The following is a 16,034-nucleotide window of genomic DNA, read 5'->3' on the forward strand; positions in this document are numbered from 1 at the left end:
ATGTATCCTTGTTGATCTATTTATGCCAGTGAGGCATAGTGACAGCCATAACGAATAAATGCTCTTCTATTAGCTGGCAGGAAGTACATACAGTAATTAATGTATCCACTTTTTGTGACATTTTTGTTTGTTGGTGTGCGTAAGATTTTTCATTTGTAAAATATGTGCCTTGGCTCCATAAAGGTTGGCAATCACTGTTGTAAGGCAAACAGCACAGTCCAGTTGCGATCGATTCAATGCCCTGAGAATGAAATAACCTGAACGAATGAGAATATTTAAAGGCACAGGACATATATATATATATAGACAGAAATCATTCACACAGTCGGTGGCAGCCAATGAAACACTACACTATCAGTGTCGGTGGCAGCCAATGAAACACTACACTATCAGTGACTATCCACCAAAATGTATTGAGCAAATCACTACTGTGTTACAGTATACAAACTAGAAATGTATACTGTAATTTGAATATTGATGTAAAGCCCGCAAGGTCGTCACCTTTGTACAGGCAACAATAAGCTCCACCAACTCCACCTCTGCAAACGTCTTTACATAGGTGCCAGGAAATTTATTGCAGGTGTACTTGAGATCGTTTCACATTTATGGGGCTGTAACAAGCACTCATGGGTGAGATGATGCAATAAACAAATATTACTCACACACAGTTAAATTGGCATCAGATGACTTGAAAACCATCATCATTTATCGAGAGAAATGATATGGGCGACAGTGGGATTATGTTTGCATTCATGTGGATTTGGAGAAGATGCCACAGTATTTTAAAAGACATTCCTTTGAATATAACGACTATATGTGTATGAACTGAACTGAGGTTGCATAAACCTGAATATGTAATCTTTGCAACCCTCTCATGCAATTGTCTGATTACGAGCAAAGAACGTTCCATGTTAGTTCCTGGACAACGGTCATCTGATCTAGGTGTGTAAATCTGTGAATGTTGGACTTCACACCTTCCATTGAATTGAGTGAGATTAGCTGCAGGAATACTTGTGTCTAATTTTCAAAATTGTTCTCTCACTGGATATTGTCTTATGTTTTATTAGACCATTTGTAAGCACTGTATTACATTCATAAATGGATGATGGCAAACCTTTGAGCATGTGCTTGATGTCAACTCAACCCAGCTGTGATATTTGTGAATTTCAAGTCAGGCCTTCCCCTGTGAGGTTTGCATGTTTTAACCACGCTTGCGTGGGTATACTCTGGCTTCCTCCTGCGGTCCACATACCTGCATATGTTAGGTTAATTAGGGCTCGAACAGCACATTATTTTGCCCGAAATTCCCAATGTTTTCTTTTTCATCAGAATCCCCAAAAATTGTTGCGGCTCAGCCACTATTCTTGTTCCACTCACGATGAACTGCAGTCAACGCGCCAATGCACGTCATAGCTTAATGTACTGTTAATAGTCACAGGATCAACACAAAAAGTTTGGACGTTAAAACAGACATTTCATCAAGTCTCAACAAAGACATTTATTTTTGTACCAAAATAGGCAGTTAGCGCAGGGATAAATATCATCATATGCTATATATCTATATATAGAGCCATCTCTGAAATAGATTCTTTGCATCAGTGCTTAACTCTAAAGACAGTGGCATAAACCCCTGGCTAAAACACTAAGCCAGAATAAAACACAGAGTCCAGTTCTGTTCAAGAAATCTGAGAAAATTACTAATGGAAATCAAAATAAATTAGCTCCAGATACTGTAAGAAATGGTAAACCTTTTAGCTTTCAAAACTCATGTAGTGCAGAACCGGCTTCTCTGCGAGTCTCTGGGCTCCTGTCAGCTTCAGGGTTGGGGTGGCAAACAAGTTATTGACGAGGTCCATCTCGGGCTGCGTTTCCAAAAGCATCTCGGTACTTCAAATCTTATACGTGACATAAGACACAAGCGCCTAATGTGAGAGGAGCCCCATTCATGACCATAGCGCTCCAAGTACATAACACTTCATTAATCAGGCACACAGTGCTCCCAACACAAAACTACAAACAAATGTGCATATTTCTTACAGACATCTCATTGTGTTGTCATAAGCTCACACATTTATTATGAGTATTACCTAGCCTTTTCACTGGAATATATAAGATCCCCTGAGACGTTCTCTTGTAAACAAATAATATCCTGGAGTCACCAGCAATGGTCAACTTTGAAGCTTTGAAAGGAGTTCGCTATCACGGGGGTGACATCATGACGACTTCTGCCACTACTGTTGTGTGGAGTGATATGTGTGCCAACAGAACATGAGAGTACGCTGTCCAAGTCAGTATGATGGTTTGTGCAGGGAGAGTGCCATGAAACCAAATGCAATTAAGTGTAATGTACCGAGGCGACTGTCATTTATGTGGCAAGTCTCAGGCGCTTTTGATGCATTCCGCGGCTGAAAGGCATGAATCACTTCATTCATATGGGTCTTCTGAAGTCTTAACTGTATTGTAGCCATGGAATATTAGCAAGTGACCCTTCAAGACATTCACAGAAACAAAGTGAATCACATAGTCATAGACCTCCGATGCTGTTAAAGTATGCTTTTAAGGAACAAGCCCCCATTAGTGCAACCACAGTAAGAAGGAACAAAACAACAATGACACTTGTAACAGTGATGGTGTTTATAAATGTGCACCATGCTGTGAATATCTAGAGGAGAGATGGAAGGCGTGAGACACTGGTTATGTTTACATGGACAACAATACAATACTCCCCTATAGTGAGCTTTCTGTAAATAGAAACAATTGGACGCGATTGGTAGAATCTTCCAATTACTGCTCACGTTACATGTTACACCACATAGTCCAAAAAATGAATTTTATTCACATTACGGCCCTACATTATATGTTCCCAGAAGAATATAGACAACAAGTTTGTGTATCTGTTGTATGTACTGCTGACTGGAATACAAATTTCATGTAAATCATATTTTAATTATATCATTTCTTACTTTGAATATGACTATTTTGAAAAAAGGTAATCAGAGAATGTTGTTTACAGTAAATTATCACTGCACTATAATTTGTTTTGTCTTGGAATATTAGCATACGGATGTCCATATAAATTTAGCCAATGAAGAGGAAGAAGAGCAGAAAAGGCAAAGAAGTCTTTTTGGGATTAAGACAAGCAAAAATTTACATGTCACTGCACTTTTTTTTTTTTTTTTAATTTAGGGAATTTCTTTTTATTTAAAACTCCAAATTACCCAAAGGTGTAAATATGAGTGTGATTGGCTGTTTGTCTGTATGTGTCCTGTGATTGAGTGGTGAGGTCCATGGTTTACCCAGCCTCTTGCCCAGTCAGCCGGGGGAGGCTCTGGCTCACCCAGGAGCCGAATGGGGACACACACTACAGAAAATGAATTGATGGAAACTTTAATGCAGCCTAATTTCATGTTTCTTTTTTTTGTTATTTTTGAGACATTCTGCATGTCACAGAGGTCTCATATAAACCATACCTAATCATCATATAAGTGTTGCTTTTAAAAAATAATATTTGCTACATTTCTAAGCAGTATTTGTACAGTACTACTGTCTATGTTTTCTATCTCGGCCCTTCATTCCAACATGCCAGGGCACATTTAAACCATCAGCTCATATTTAAAACTTGAGGCAGTCTGGCAGGGAAGTGGTAGGATAAGAGAGACAGGTAGAAAAGTCAGAGAAAGAGTGTAAAAGAGAGCTATTTATATATAAAGTGGAGCGATGCCATGATAAATGACAGACACAATGGGAAAGAGGATCAAGACTTTGTCCCCCGAAACATGCTCTTAAAGCTACAGCGTGCAAAAGTTTGCTTCTCGGTGACAATATTATCATTACAAACCCATAAGTGAATGCGTTACCCTTTGTTAATATGAAAACATCATCAACAACAAGCGTTAGAACAACAATTAAATCAACAAAATCAGATAATGGTACGTTTTCTTGATTAGAACCACATCCTTAAACATTAAGGAACTCAGCTGTAGGAAGATCCACCAGTGGGCTGCTGGAGAGACGAGCTCCTCCCCCCCTCAAGAAAAAGTGGGAGTTTCCGATCTCCAGATCAGTCTCAGCCTTGTCCAGCGTTGTGTGTGTGTGTGTGTGCACGTGAGAGAACATGGAGGTGAGCGCGGGGGAGGAAACAAGCTGGGTTGTGCTGCCAAAGTTGGTGTGTACAAACGTGTAGTAGCTATGAGCGGTGTCACTCAGAGCCGCTCCTTCGTGGGCACCCAGATGTAAGGACCCGATTGCTCCTCAATTATCTGCTTCACCTGCGAATACACCTCCTCTAGAGATGAGCCATGGACAAAAGCTGTGGAGAGGGGGGGGGGGGGGGGGGGGGGGGGGAACCCAATGATTATCATTTTCACTCAAGAAAACAACAATAAAATGTTGTTTGTATATTCCTCCAAATACTACTAGAGGTAATGTTTCATCGGTGTGGTTTTTGTTGTTCGTTACCATCAACCTGTCAAAAAATGGTGATATTTTAACAAAGATGTTTAGTGAGAATTTTCCCCATTACATTTTGTCAAAAAATGTAAATTATTCACACTCACACAGCGGCTGAAATATGTATTTAACACATCATTTTTCTCACTAAATAGATTTTCAAAAGGTGTGATTGACATGAAAATTTCACCAGATGTTGGGAACAACCCAAGTAATCCATTACATACAAAGAAAGTGGAACAAATAAGCTCAGAAATTGTATTGTGTAATAATGTGACATGACACAGGTGGAAAAAGTATTGAACACGTCAAGTGGTATTCATTTAATACTTAGTACAAAAACCTTTGTTTGCAATGACCGCTTCAAGACGCCTCCTGTATGGCAAAACTAGTCTCATACATTGCTCTGCTGTGAATTTGGCCCATTCCTCCACACAAATCTTAAGGTTCTGTGGACTTCTTTAATGGACCTTGAGTTTCAGTTCTCTCTTTTCGATTGGAATCAAGAGCAGGTGATTGGCTGGGCCATTCCAGCAGCTTTATTTTTTTCTTCGAAACCAATTGACAATTGGCAGGATGGTTTCGGATCATTATCCTGCTGAAATGTCCATCCTCGTTTCATTTTCATCATCCTCGTAGATGGCAGCAGATTTTTGTCAAGAATGTCTTGGTACATTTGCCCATTCATCCTTCAATAATGTGAATTTTACCAGTACCATTTGCTGAAAAGCAACACACCATCATGTTCCCACCTCTGAACTTCACTGTTGGTATGGTGTATATAGGGTGATGTGCAGTGTCATTTCTCCTCCAAACGTGGTGTGCATTATGGCGCCCAAAGATTTAAATTTTGCTCCAATGAGACCAGACTCCCAGCTTGTCCCAATGTTGTTCAGCAAACTTTAAGCGAGCTTTGACATGCTTTTTTTTCATCAATGGGGTCTGGCGTGGTGAGCGTGCATACAGGCCATGGCGGCAGAGTGCATTACTCACTGTTTTCCTTGTGACAACAGGACCTGCTAATTCCAGGTCTTTTTGAAGCTCTCCACAAGTGGTCCTTGGCTCTTGGATAATTCTTCTGATTAATCTTTGCACTCTTCTGTCAGAAATCTTGCGAGGAGCACCTGATCGAGGCAAATTTATGGCGGTATGATTGGCTTTCCACTTACGTATTATGGCTCCAACCGATATGCGCCTGTAACCAATGCAATCGTTATGTTTTGCAATAATTACTTTACGATGGTCCTGAGACAGCTCTTTGCTCTTACACATCATGAGATGTGCTTTGACTCACACCTTGGCAATGAGACCTTTTTGTAGGCCATCAATTCGGACTGAACCAGCTGATATTCATTTGTACTGACTAGGGGCTGGACTGCTCTTATTGATAGATTTTAGGTGTTGTCTTGGCGTTCCATCCCTTTTTGCATCTCCCTTTCTTCATGTGTTCAACAGTTTTTCCGTGACATTTCACATTTTTACACACAACTTAATTTCTGATCTTATTTGTATGTATGGATTACTTGGGTTGTTCCCAACATCTGGTGAAATTTTCAGGTCAATAGCCCCTTTGGAAGTACGTGTATTTAGTGAGAAAAATGGTGAGGTGTTAAATACTTATTTCAACCGGTGTGTGTGTATGTGTGGGTGTGTCTATATATACATATATATATATATACACATATATATATATACACACACACACACATATATACATATATATACACATGTACATACATACATACATATATATACATACATATACATATATATACATATATACACATACATATATACATACATATATATACATGAACTTTGCCCAAATGCCCCCGGTGTCTATCACCACACCAATGTAGTGATAGAATTTCTCATAATTTGAATGTCTGCTGGTTAAATTTGTTTGCCAACCAAATATGCTTGTGTTTATCTCAAAACAAACAAGTGTTATTCGTCACCACCAAAGATTGAAACCCTCGCTACATCGATTAAACAGGGTGTGCACGACAATGCAAAACTGGAAACTGGTTTTGTTATCTTAGCTCCCATAATTCGTAATTTATCCCACTGGTTTTAAACCACAAAATAATCCTTGGATGGAAAATTAACATTAAGGGGCGGTCTATCTCCCTTTTGGCCCTTGGAGGGGGTGGGTGGGGTGGGGGATTAAAGGCCGGACCCCCCCTTATGGCGCGGGCTCTTGCTCGCTTAACCATGCGGCCCACCAGGAGGTGGGGTTGACACATCAGACCTTTCCCTGCCGCAGGGCATCCTGCCAGCGCCCCGAGCTACCCTGTCGTGTGACGGGGCAGTTTACGGACAAAGCTCCGTTAAGAGGGAAAAGGGCGGCGGACGTCTGCTCCGAGCGACACCCATGGGCTTCGGCCGCCCTGCGGTTGGAACTCTTTTTCTTGCTTTTTCTTTATTTTCTTCCTCCCTTTTCCGCCAAATCCACCTGTTCCCCGTACGGACCAGACCGGCCAAACATTCGGGATATCGACCAGCGTGCCTAAATTGTGTTTCACGCAATGCAAGTCCAACTTGCAGTCTACTAAAGTACAGAACCATAATCGCTCAAATTCAAACGATGCCCAACCTTATGTATCATGCATTTTTACAATGCATGATTTTGCTTCTACCCATATGATCAAAACATGAAGTATTATCTGCATTTTATTTTTTTCAAATAATTATTCTGAAGTTAAGCACTTTATTTGAACACTTAATACTTTTTATTTACTTGGTCTTACTTTGAAATTCAGAGCCCTACTTTTATTTATTAAATGAGAAAACACACAATTTGTGCTCAAATGTTTGATTACCCAGACAGAATCTTTAAGATGTGTACAATTCTTTTAAGAAAAAATCAAGGACCAGACGAAACAATTTTATTTTAACACGATTCAAATTAAACTTTGCATTTCAGAAAAGCATTATCATTCAACAAAACATAACCAGAGAGAAATTACTGATGGTTGTTGTTCACTCATCGGTCGTATTTATTAAAAATAAATAAATAAATAAACAAAAAAGTTCACAAATTCTGCCTGGGTATGTAAACTTACGAGCACAACTGTACATATATGCAGTCATGTGTACCCCTGTCATATTGGAATGTAAGTGTAGGCTACACATTTTTCATAACCTCTAGGTGGCCGTGGCATTTTGGAATTAAAGTGTAAAACATTTTCATAACCTCTAGATGGCAGTATACATTTATAAAATGTGAACTTTTTTTTCATTTTCCCCTATACCCATGTACGCTATTGATTTTTGAAAGAAAATAATGCACATTCTACATGAGCAATTACGGTAAATTATGGTGAAACGGTACATGAAATATAGTTCAGTGAACGGTGACTCACCAGTGAAATATTCTGTGAATTCCTGCTCCAGTTTGACAGCTCTGTCATAGGACTTCCTTCCCTGCTCCTCAGTAAAACGCTTATTCATCTCTCTGGAAACACACACGTGCCATTGCCAATGTAAAGCATGTTTATTTCAATCATTTATTTTTTATTTTTTTCTTCAACACATCTAAACTCCCTGACGGCAAGCCTATGGACACACCACTAGCGAATTGAAGGTATGCTAATGTGCAGTCAGTCAAATTCAATTTGTCTCTCCTACCGTACACTACAGCACACTCAAAGTGGTTTGATTAATGATTCGATCACACTACAAAACAATAGACGTGTGACATTGACAATAAATCGTTTTGTATTTTCTCTCTCTCTCTCGGGATCATACAGTGGTTCCTTGACTTATAAGTTTAACTTGTTGCGTGACCACACTCTTAACTCAAATCACTCAAACTATTGACAATAAATGGAAAACAACAATTTTATGGTTGCATATTTTAATAAAGGAAAATAGCACTGGACTGATAAAATATAGCTATAAAAAAACAAAAAAGAATGTAAAGACTTAAAATGGTTTCATGATATGTCATTGAGCCAAAAGTCCAACACTGTAGTACATTTGTGCGTTTTAGCTTTACATGGCTTGACGCACCGTATTGCTCACGCTCCACTCGCTCTCCTTGCTGTGCTCAGCAGCCAGCTGCTGCAGCAAGGGCCCTCTGTCTTTTTTTAGCAGACGTTATGTTAAAAAAAAAAATTCGCTGCTGGACTGCACAATCACTTGCACGTTTCACGTTCTTGGGAGGGGCTAGATCACAGCAAAAAAAAAAAAAGGAAGTCACCCTAAATACGTGACATGACGTGTGATGAAAAGCATAACTGAGCGTTCTTGCGTGGACATCAGGACGCACAGATCGTGAAGGCAAGCAATGTTTGTCAGAAAATCTGTTTAACAACCAGAGGTGTGTAGAGTAGCTAAATATTATACTCTAGTAAGAGTACATTTACTTAAGAATAATATGACAAGTAAAATTAAGAACTAGTCCGCCAAATTCCTTGAGTAAGAGTGAGAAAGTACTCAGTGAAAAACTAATGAAGTACTGAGTAACTTCTGATTTATTTTTTTAAAATCAAAGCATGAATGTCAAATAAAATATAAACGTGCAAATTCAGATATTACTCAACAATATCACTTAATTTAAAACAAGTAAAATCTTCATTAACTAAAATGTTTGTAAAATAATAAATTGAGAATTCAGCTCCCAGAAATTGTCTGATACTATATCATTTCTACTTGTTAAACAGCAAAATACCATAGGCTCACCAAGCAGATTACAAAAACAGGAACAAAGGCTGCAGTGGATATAAAAAGTAGACACAGCCCTGTTCAAATGCCAGTTTTTTTGACCGTTTAAAAACTTTATCCACCGTTGTGACCGCAAATTTTTACAATTCAAAAGATTTATTTTTGTATCTTTTTCAGAAGGGAGGTGAAAATAAACAACAGAAATAAACTTATAATTGTACGTTTAACTTACTGCCTTCTTGGCCAGTGCAAACGAGATGTTTTGTTTTAACTGGTCTTTTATCTGGTTAAGTTAAAAAATAAAAATAAAAATCTGGTTGCATAAGGATGCATGTGGCTGTATTCAGAAGTAACAGATCACATTCGAACTCCTCCCATGTCCGAGTTTTTGTCTCAGTGACCACCAAAGCTGCATCCTGCTTGGCCTAGCGGGTACCCATCAGCAGGACTCCTGCGGCTTGACGGCATCCCTCACCGGTTCGGGGGCTTGCCGCCATGACATGTAGTGACTACCTTACGGCCACAGCGCCGGTCAGCCGCCTTGGCAATGGAGACGTGGAACGTGGTCCACTCGGATTCAATGTCCCCCGCCTCCCCCGAGACGTGGGTGAAGTTCTGCCAGAGGTCGGAGTTGAAACTCCTTCTGACAGGGGATTCTGCCAGACGTTCTCAGCAGACCAGTTTTTTGTAATTCGTAATGTAAACACGAGTCGCGCGCGACTGTCATGACTCACTTTGATTGGCCCGCGAAGTCGAATAGAAGACTTTGTTTGCGGACATGTGACTTTCTTGGGTCATTTGACTGGTGAACATGAGTCAAACATCACTGTGGTTACATTGGATAGGCGCAACGGCGCCGATGATAAAAATAGATTGCGCAAGCAATTATTGAAAAATGAAAGTCGTGAGCGGCATGTAGATCATTGTAAAGGATTAAAAGTACCGTTTCTTTCAATCATAAATACTCAAGTAAAAAGTATGATGCATTAAATCTACTCTGACAAGTACAATTAACCAAAATGTTACTTGAGTAAATGTAGCGCGTTCCTACCCACCTCTGTTAACAACAGATTTGTTGATGGAACGAGATTCCACCTGATTTGCTCCAGTTTTTTTTCTGGGTTTATTGTTAGGGTCTGAAGCACGCCTATAACTGAAGTAATTATTCAAAAGGCAAAAAACAAACAACAACAAAAAAACTGATCAGCTGAGTGACGTCTTGTATTTCAAAACACAAAAAAAAAAAAGTTGCCGCACTCCTCAGTCGGGGTACATGGTCTCACTATTGTTATTACCTTTTCTTTTTTGTTTACTTTAGTGGCGCAACCTACTTCGGCTCCAAAAAGAGCACACTCAATACAAATCAAATGCTTCCAAAGTTTGTTCACTTACAGGATGTTGTCAACATTGTGTGGCCGAATGAAGATGGCGATGGGATAGAGACCTGCCAGCTGGAGCCGCTTTATAGCATTCCCTGATACATCCAGTATACAGTGTTTACCCTGAGGGACACAAAGATCGGACACAGTGAGACATTTGCTCTGGTTTTACATTCAGAATTGTGTCAGATTTGTTTTCTTCCTCCTCTCTACTGTGTCAACTCTTGCCATATTCTCTGCTCCATATTTGTGTCTTACCTTATCAGCAACTTCCCTAACGGACTGTATGCTTGTTCCATACAGGTGGTTGTTATACTGTCCTGCCTCGATGAACTTGTGCTCCTGGATCTCATGTTCCATTAGCTCTCTGGAGGCCATAAAGTGATAATCTCTGCCATCCACCTCATAGTCCCGCCGTGGTCGAGTTGTGTCTAAGGAGTATGCACGTATACAGGATATGTTAAAACATTTTCTTCAATAAAACCTACCTAAAAACTAAAGGTTAACTAAAACAATGACCATGGCAATCATATGTGTGTGCACATTTGGATGAAGGTTTCTGCTGAAAGGTATCCTGAGGTTTAGGCACTCACGTGGGACGCATGAGCCAAATTTTTCAGGAAATTCGGAGATGAGGTCATCGTTGACTCTATCTTTCATTGGTCCAAGCACGATAACAGGTCTTGTGTAATTCACTGGGCGATAAAAACGGATTTAGTTAGGCAACGGAATTGCAAAATAAAATTGGTATTTCAAAAACGCATTTGCTATTGACTTTCAAAAATAAGCCGTCACGGTGGACGACTGGTTAGCACATTTGCCTCACGGTTCTGGGGACCGGGTTTCAAATCCCGGCCCCGCCTGTGTGGAGTTTGCATGTTCTCCCCATGCCTGGGTGGGTTTTCTCCGGGCAATCCGGTTTCCTCCCACATCCCAAAAACATGCGTGGTAGGTTGACCGAAGACTCTACATTGCCCGTAGGTGTGTATGTGAGTGCGAATGGTTGTTTGTTTCTATGTGCCCTGCGATTGGCTGACGACCGTTTCAGGGTGTACCCCGACTCCCGCCGAAGATGGCTGGGATAGGCTCCAGCAGCCCGCGACTCTGGTGAGGATAAGCGGTAAAAGAAAATGGATGGACTTTCAAAAATATTTGAATGATGGGCTTGATGCAGAAAGTGTGTATGACTATAGACAACTGTGCTGAAATTGCAATACATTGTCACAGATTTGGTTCGCGGGGTTAAAGGCATATTGCTTTTAAAAATGTATCTTTCAAAAACAATCTTTTCTATATATAAAATTGCAATACTCTTTTTTACAACATATCCTAAATTCTCGTGAAGAATATGAAATACGCAGTCTATCACAAACAACTAGAGGCTTATTCAACATACAGTAATTATTTGTCAGATATTTTTTTTTATTTTTTTTTTACTTTTAGTGGAGACCAAAATCCTCTTCCAAATTCAGTGAGTGATCAGTGCCAAAAGTACAGTATGAATAACCTGTATTGCTCTAGAACACTAAAGAAAGTGACTCATTTGTAGCCAACTCAGAACGTATTATTGTCTATCCCTAAAGTATGCTAATGCAGTAGTAAAGTCATAATTGCATTTAAGTATTTGTATTAAACATATCTAGGCCATAATTACAAAACTATCATATGAAAAACAGTAAGTACAACAGTGACTGAGCATTACGACAATAACTAGTTCAATGCGCGACCTTTGTAACGTCAAAACATATGTCGGTACCATGATAACGGAGGACTGCAACATAACAAATCTATTTGTGGGGTTAGCTGCAAAAAGCACAAACTAATAAAAACTGTCAAATTATCATTTATTCATTTTGAAAAAGTTACTTTTATTTTGTGTCATTCATATAACAACATCAATTGGTTGCATCTCACAATATGTCTATATTGAGTTTTTCTCCTCTCATAATACAGTAACTTAAAAAAAGAATAACAAAATCACTGACCTTCCTGCTGTATAACTGCTTGGTAGGTTAGGAGCGTCTCCTCGTGGCCAGCTAATTGGACACAAAGGTTAGGGACACTTAAATGCAAAGACAAAAACACACAGTCTTTCCCTTTGCATACTTTTAATTATACCTCTTGGGTCTGGGAAAGTGGAGTCTCACACAGATGCACAACACACACAGCTCGAACATTAGCCGATAGAGGCAAATACTGAGGGCGCCAAGGCCTCCAGGGGGCACCAAAAAAAATTAAAATTATTGTACAACCCCAATTCCAATGAAGTTGGGACGTTGTGTTAAACAAATAAAAACAGAACACAATAATTTGCAAATCATGTTCAACCTATATTTAATTAAATACACTACAAAGACAAGATATTTAATGTTCAAACTGATGAACTTTGTTTTTAGCAAATAATCATTAACGTAGGATTTTATGGCTCCAACACGTTCCAAAAAAGCTGGGACAGGGTCATGTTTACCACTCTGTTACATCACCTGTTCTTTTAACAACATTTAATAAACGTTGGGGAACTCAGGACGCTAATTGTTAAAGCTTTGTAGGTGGAATTCTTTCCCATTCTTGCTCGATGTACAGCTTCAGCTGTTCAACAGTCCGGGGTCTCCGTTGTCGCATTTTACGCTTCATAATGCGCCACACATTTTCAATGGGAGACAGGTCTGGACTGCAGGCAGGCCAGTCTTGTACCCGCACTCTTTTACTCCGAAGCCACGCTGTTGTAACATGTGCAGAAAGTGGTTTGGCATTGTCTTGCTGAAATAAGCAGGGACGTCCATGAAAAAGACGTTGCTTGGATGGCAGCATATGTTTCTCCAAAACCTGTATGTACCTTTCAGCATTAATGGTGCTTCACAGATGTGCAAGTTACCCATGCCATTGGCACTAACACAGCCCCATACCATCACAGATGCTGGCTTTAGAACTTTGCGTCCATAACAGTCCGGATGGTTCTTTTCCTCTTTGGCCCTGAGAACACGACGTCCACAGTTTCCAAAAACAATTTGAAATGTGGACTCGTCGGACCACAGAACACTTTTCCACTTTGCATCAGTCCATCTTAGATGAGCTCGGGCACAGAGAAGCCGGCGGCGTTTCTGGGTATTGTTGATAACAACGTTGTTGCTTTGCATAGTAGAGTTTCAAGTTGCACTTATGGATGTAGCGCCGAACTGTATTTACTGACATTGGTTTTCTGAAGTGCTCCTGAGCCCACATGGTATCCTTTACACATTGATGTCGGCTTTTGATGCAGTGCCGCCTGAGGGATCGAAGGTCACGGCATTCAATGTTGGTTTTCGGCCTTGCCGCTTACATGCAGTGATTTCTCCAGACTCTCTGAACCTTTTGATGATATTATGGACCGTAGATGATGAAATCGCTAAATTCCTTGCAATTGTACGTTGAGGAACATTTTCCTTATACTGTTCTACTCTTTTCTCATGCACTTGTTCACAAAGAGATGAACCTCGCCCCATCTTTGCTCGTGAATGTAATTCAGTAATTCAGGGAAGGTCCTTTTATACCCAATCATGGCACCCACCTGTTCCCAATTAGCTTGTTCACCTGTGGGATGTTCCAAACAGGTGTTTGATGAGCATTCCTCAACTTTCTTTTTTGGCACCTGTCCCAGCTTTTTTGGAACGTGTTGCAGCCATAAAATTCTAAGTTAATGATTATTTGCTAAAAACAATTAAGTTGATCAGTTTGAACATTAAATATCTTGTTTTTGTAGTGTATTAAATTAAATATAGGTCGAACATAGTTTTCAAATCATTGTATTCTGTTTTTATTTATGTTTAACACAACGCCCCAAATTCATTGGAATTGGGGTTGTACATAAATAAAATTATTATTATTGTTATTACATAGCATGCCATATTAAATTACTTACCTGCATCTGCTAAACGACATTACACTCTGATGACAATAAAGTTGTATCTAATACGCATATCAGATAAAAAATACATTATGTATTGTAAATGCATAGCAGACAACATGCATCTGTCAGGTTTTTCATTTTTACATTTTAAATGATTATCATTAAATTATTTTTAATGTTACTTTAGAAAGTGGTAAAGGAAAATGGATGGATGGATGTTATGAATCATAACAGTAAAAACAATGCTATGTTTTCAATTTCTTTTGTAAGAGTACGTAAATCGCCGACGGAAGAGGGCGCCACACCGGGTAGGGCCGGCTCGGATTAGAACACCATCAACCACAACACACAAATACATGTGTTACATACATACTGTATGTCAAATCCACACATAGCAGAACACACAAACAAGCAAGAAATTAAAGGTCAAAGAACAAGGCTTGCAAATGAAGTATAATAAATGAACAGAAAGGAGAATGAGTGGGGTCACAGAGAGATTGAGAGACAGCAAGAGAAGGTCGAGACTTACAGGAAGTACTCTCACTCTCACTGGTGCCAGAGGTTACCAGCTCTGGAAGGACAAGACGGGAGTCAGCTACACAGACGCAGAGGTGGGTACTAACAGCTACATCTACTCCGTTAAACCGTTACAAGTACTTTGGAAACCTTATGGAAGAATTGTACTAGACAGAGTAGTTAGCTTTAATGAAACATACCTTTTGAATATTTTTTTTTTTTAAGAAGAAACGTTACTTCTACTCGATCACACTGAGCTACATTCTGCTTGCTATTATCTATTCTTTTTTGTCAGACAGACCTTTGTCACGACTGTTTCACCAATCCAACTGCTAACGACATTTGACCAATCAAATTGAGCCAGGCAGTCACATGACCGCACAGTGTCTGCGGCCCCACACAGAAGCAATGTTTTCAAAGTGACTTATTCATGTGAACATGTCAGAAATCTAAATGTAAGTTACAGACTACAAATCTGTGTCTGCCTAAAAATGTCAACATTTCAGCCTACAAAAACTTCACCTTGAACTTGAGAAACAATTGCACATTTGCAAAACGTAATGCTCTGAGGAATAAAATCAGCAGGTCAACCACAGAATGTAAATGCAAATTGCAGTGCCTGTGACCAGTTGGAGTTCTTCTCTGTTACTGTATATGCATATTTGATGGTCATGCCAATTAAAAAAAATATATAAACAAGAAGTTACTCACCAGTTACTCAGCATTTGAATAGTTTTTTTACATTGAATAGTTACTCCTAACCTAGTAATTATTTGGAGGACTACTTTTTAATTTTACTTGTGTCATATTATTCTTAATTAGCAGTACTCGAGTACAATATTTGGCTACTCTACCCACCTCTGCGCAGGCATGCACACACACACACACACACACACACACACACACACACACACACACGGTATCTCCCCCTGCCCCCCACACTGAATAGAACACAGACATCCATTTTAGTTCACTCTCATAACAGAGAAAACATCCACCTTCTGTAATTCATTACTGTTCATAGCAAGTGTGCCAATAACTAACTCATAATAGCATTTTGGGAATTAATAATCTATACATTGGCCAGCAGGGGTCACTTTTAATGTATTTACTTACCCCTTTCATCTTGACCCTGC

General features: G+C 39.5%; 1 protein-coding gene across 13 annotated transcripts in view; it reads right to left on the bottom strand.

Moving 5' to 3' along the window:
- Positions 1 to 1,489: 1,489 nt before the first annotated feature.
- Positions 1,490 to 16,034, bottom strand: part of LOC133406791 (discs large homolog 1-like protein) — a 116,203-nt gene continuing 101,658 nt past the window's right edge. For 11 of the 13 annotated variants that reach the window (XM_061684714.1, XM_061684713.1, XM_061684711.1 and 8 more), the window contains 8 exons: positions 16,015 to 16,030; positions 14,912 to 14,953; positions 12,482 to 12,532; positions 11,090 to 11,191; positions 10,755 to 10,927; positions 10,510 to 10,619; positions 7,815 to 7,906; positions 1,490 to 4,309 (listed from right to left, as the gene is read on the bottom strand). In XM_061684714.1, the coding sequence (XP_061540698.1) occupies positions 4,203 to 4,309; positions 7,815 to 7,906; positions 10,510 to 10,619; positions 10,755 to 10,927; positions 11,090 to 11,191; positions 12,482 to 12,532; positions 14,912 to 14,953; positions 16,015 to 16,030 (693 nt within the window). In that variant the 3' untranslated portion in view covers positions 1,490 to 4,202. The remainder of the gene's footprint in view (positions 4,310 to 7,814; positions 7,907 to 10,509; positions 10,620 to 10,754; positions 10,928 to 11,089; positions 11,192 to 12,481; positions 12,533 to 14,911; positions 14,954 to 16,014; positions 16,031 to 16,034) is intronic. The other 2 variants (XM_061684712.1, XM_061684710.1) reach the window with 1 other exon arrangement.

This window comes from Phycodurus eques, chromosome 8 (assembly GCF_024500275.1).
Source record: "Phycodurus eques isolate BA_2022a chromosome 8, UOR_Pequ_1.1, whole genome shotgun sequence".
NCBI classification, from domain to species: Eukaryota; Metazoa; Chordata; class Actinopteri; order Syngnathiformes; family Syngnathidae; genus Phycodurus; species Phycodurus eques.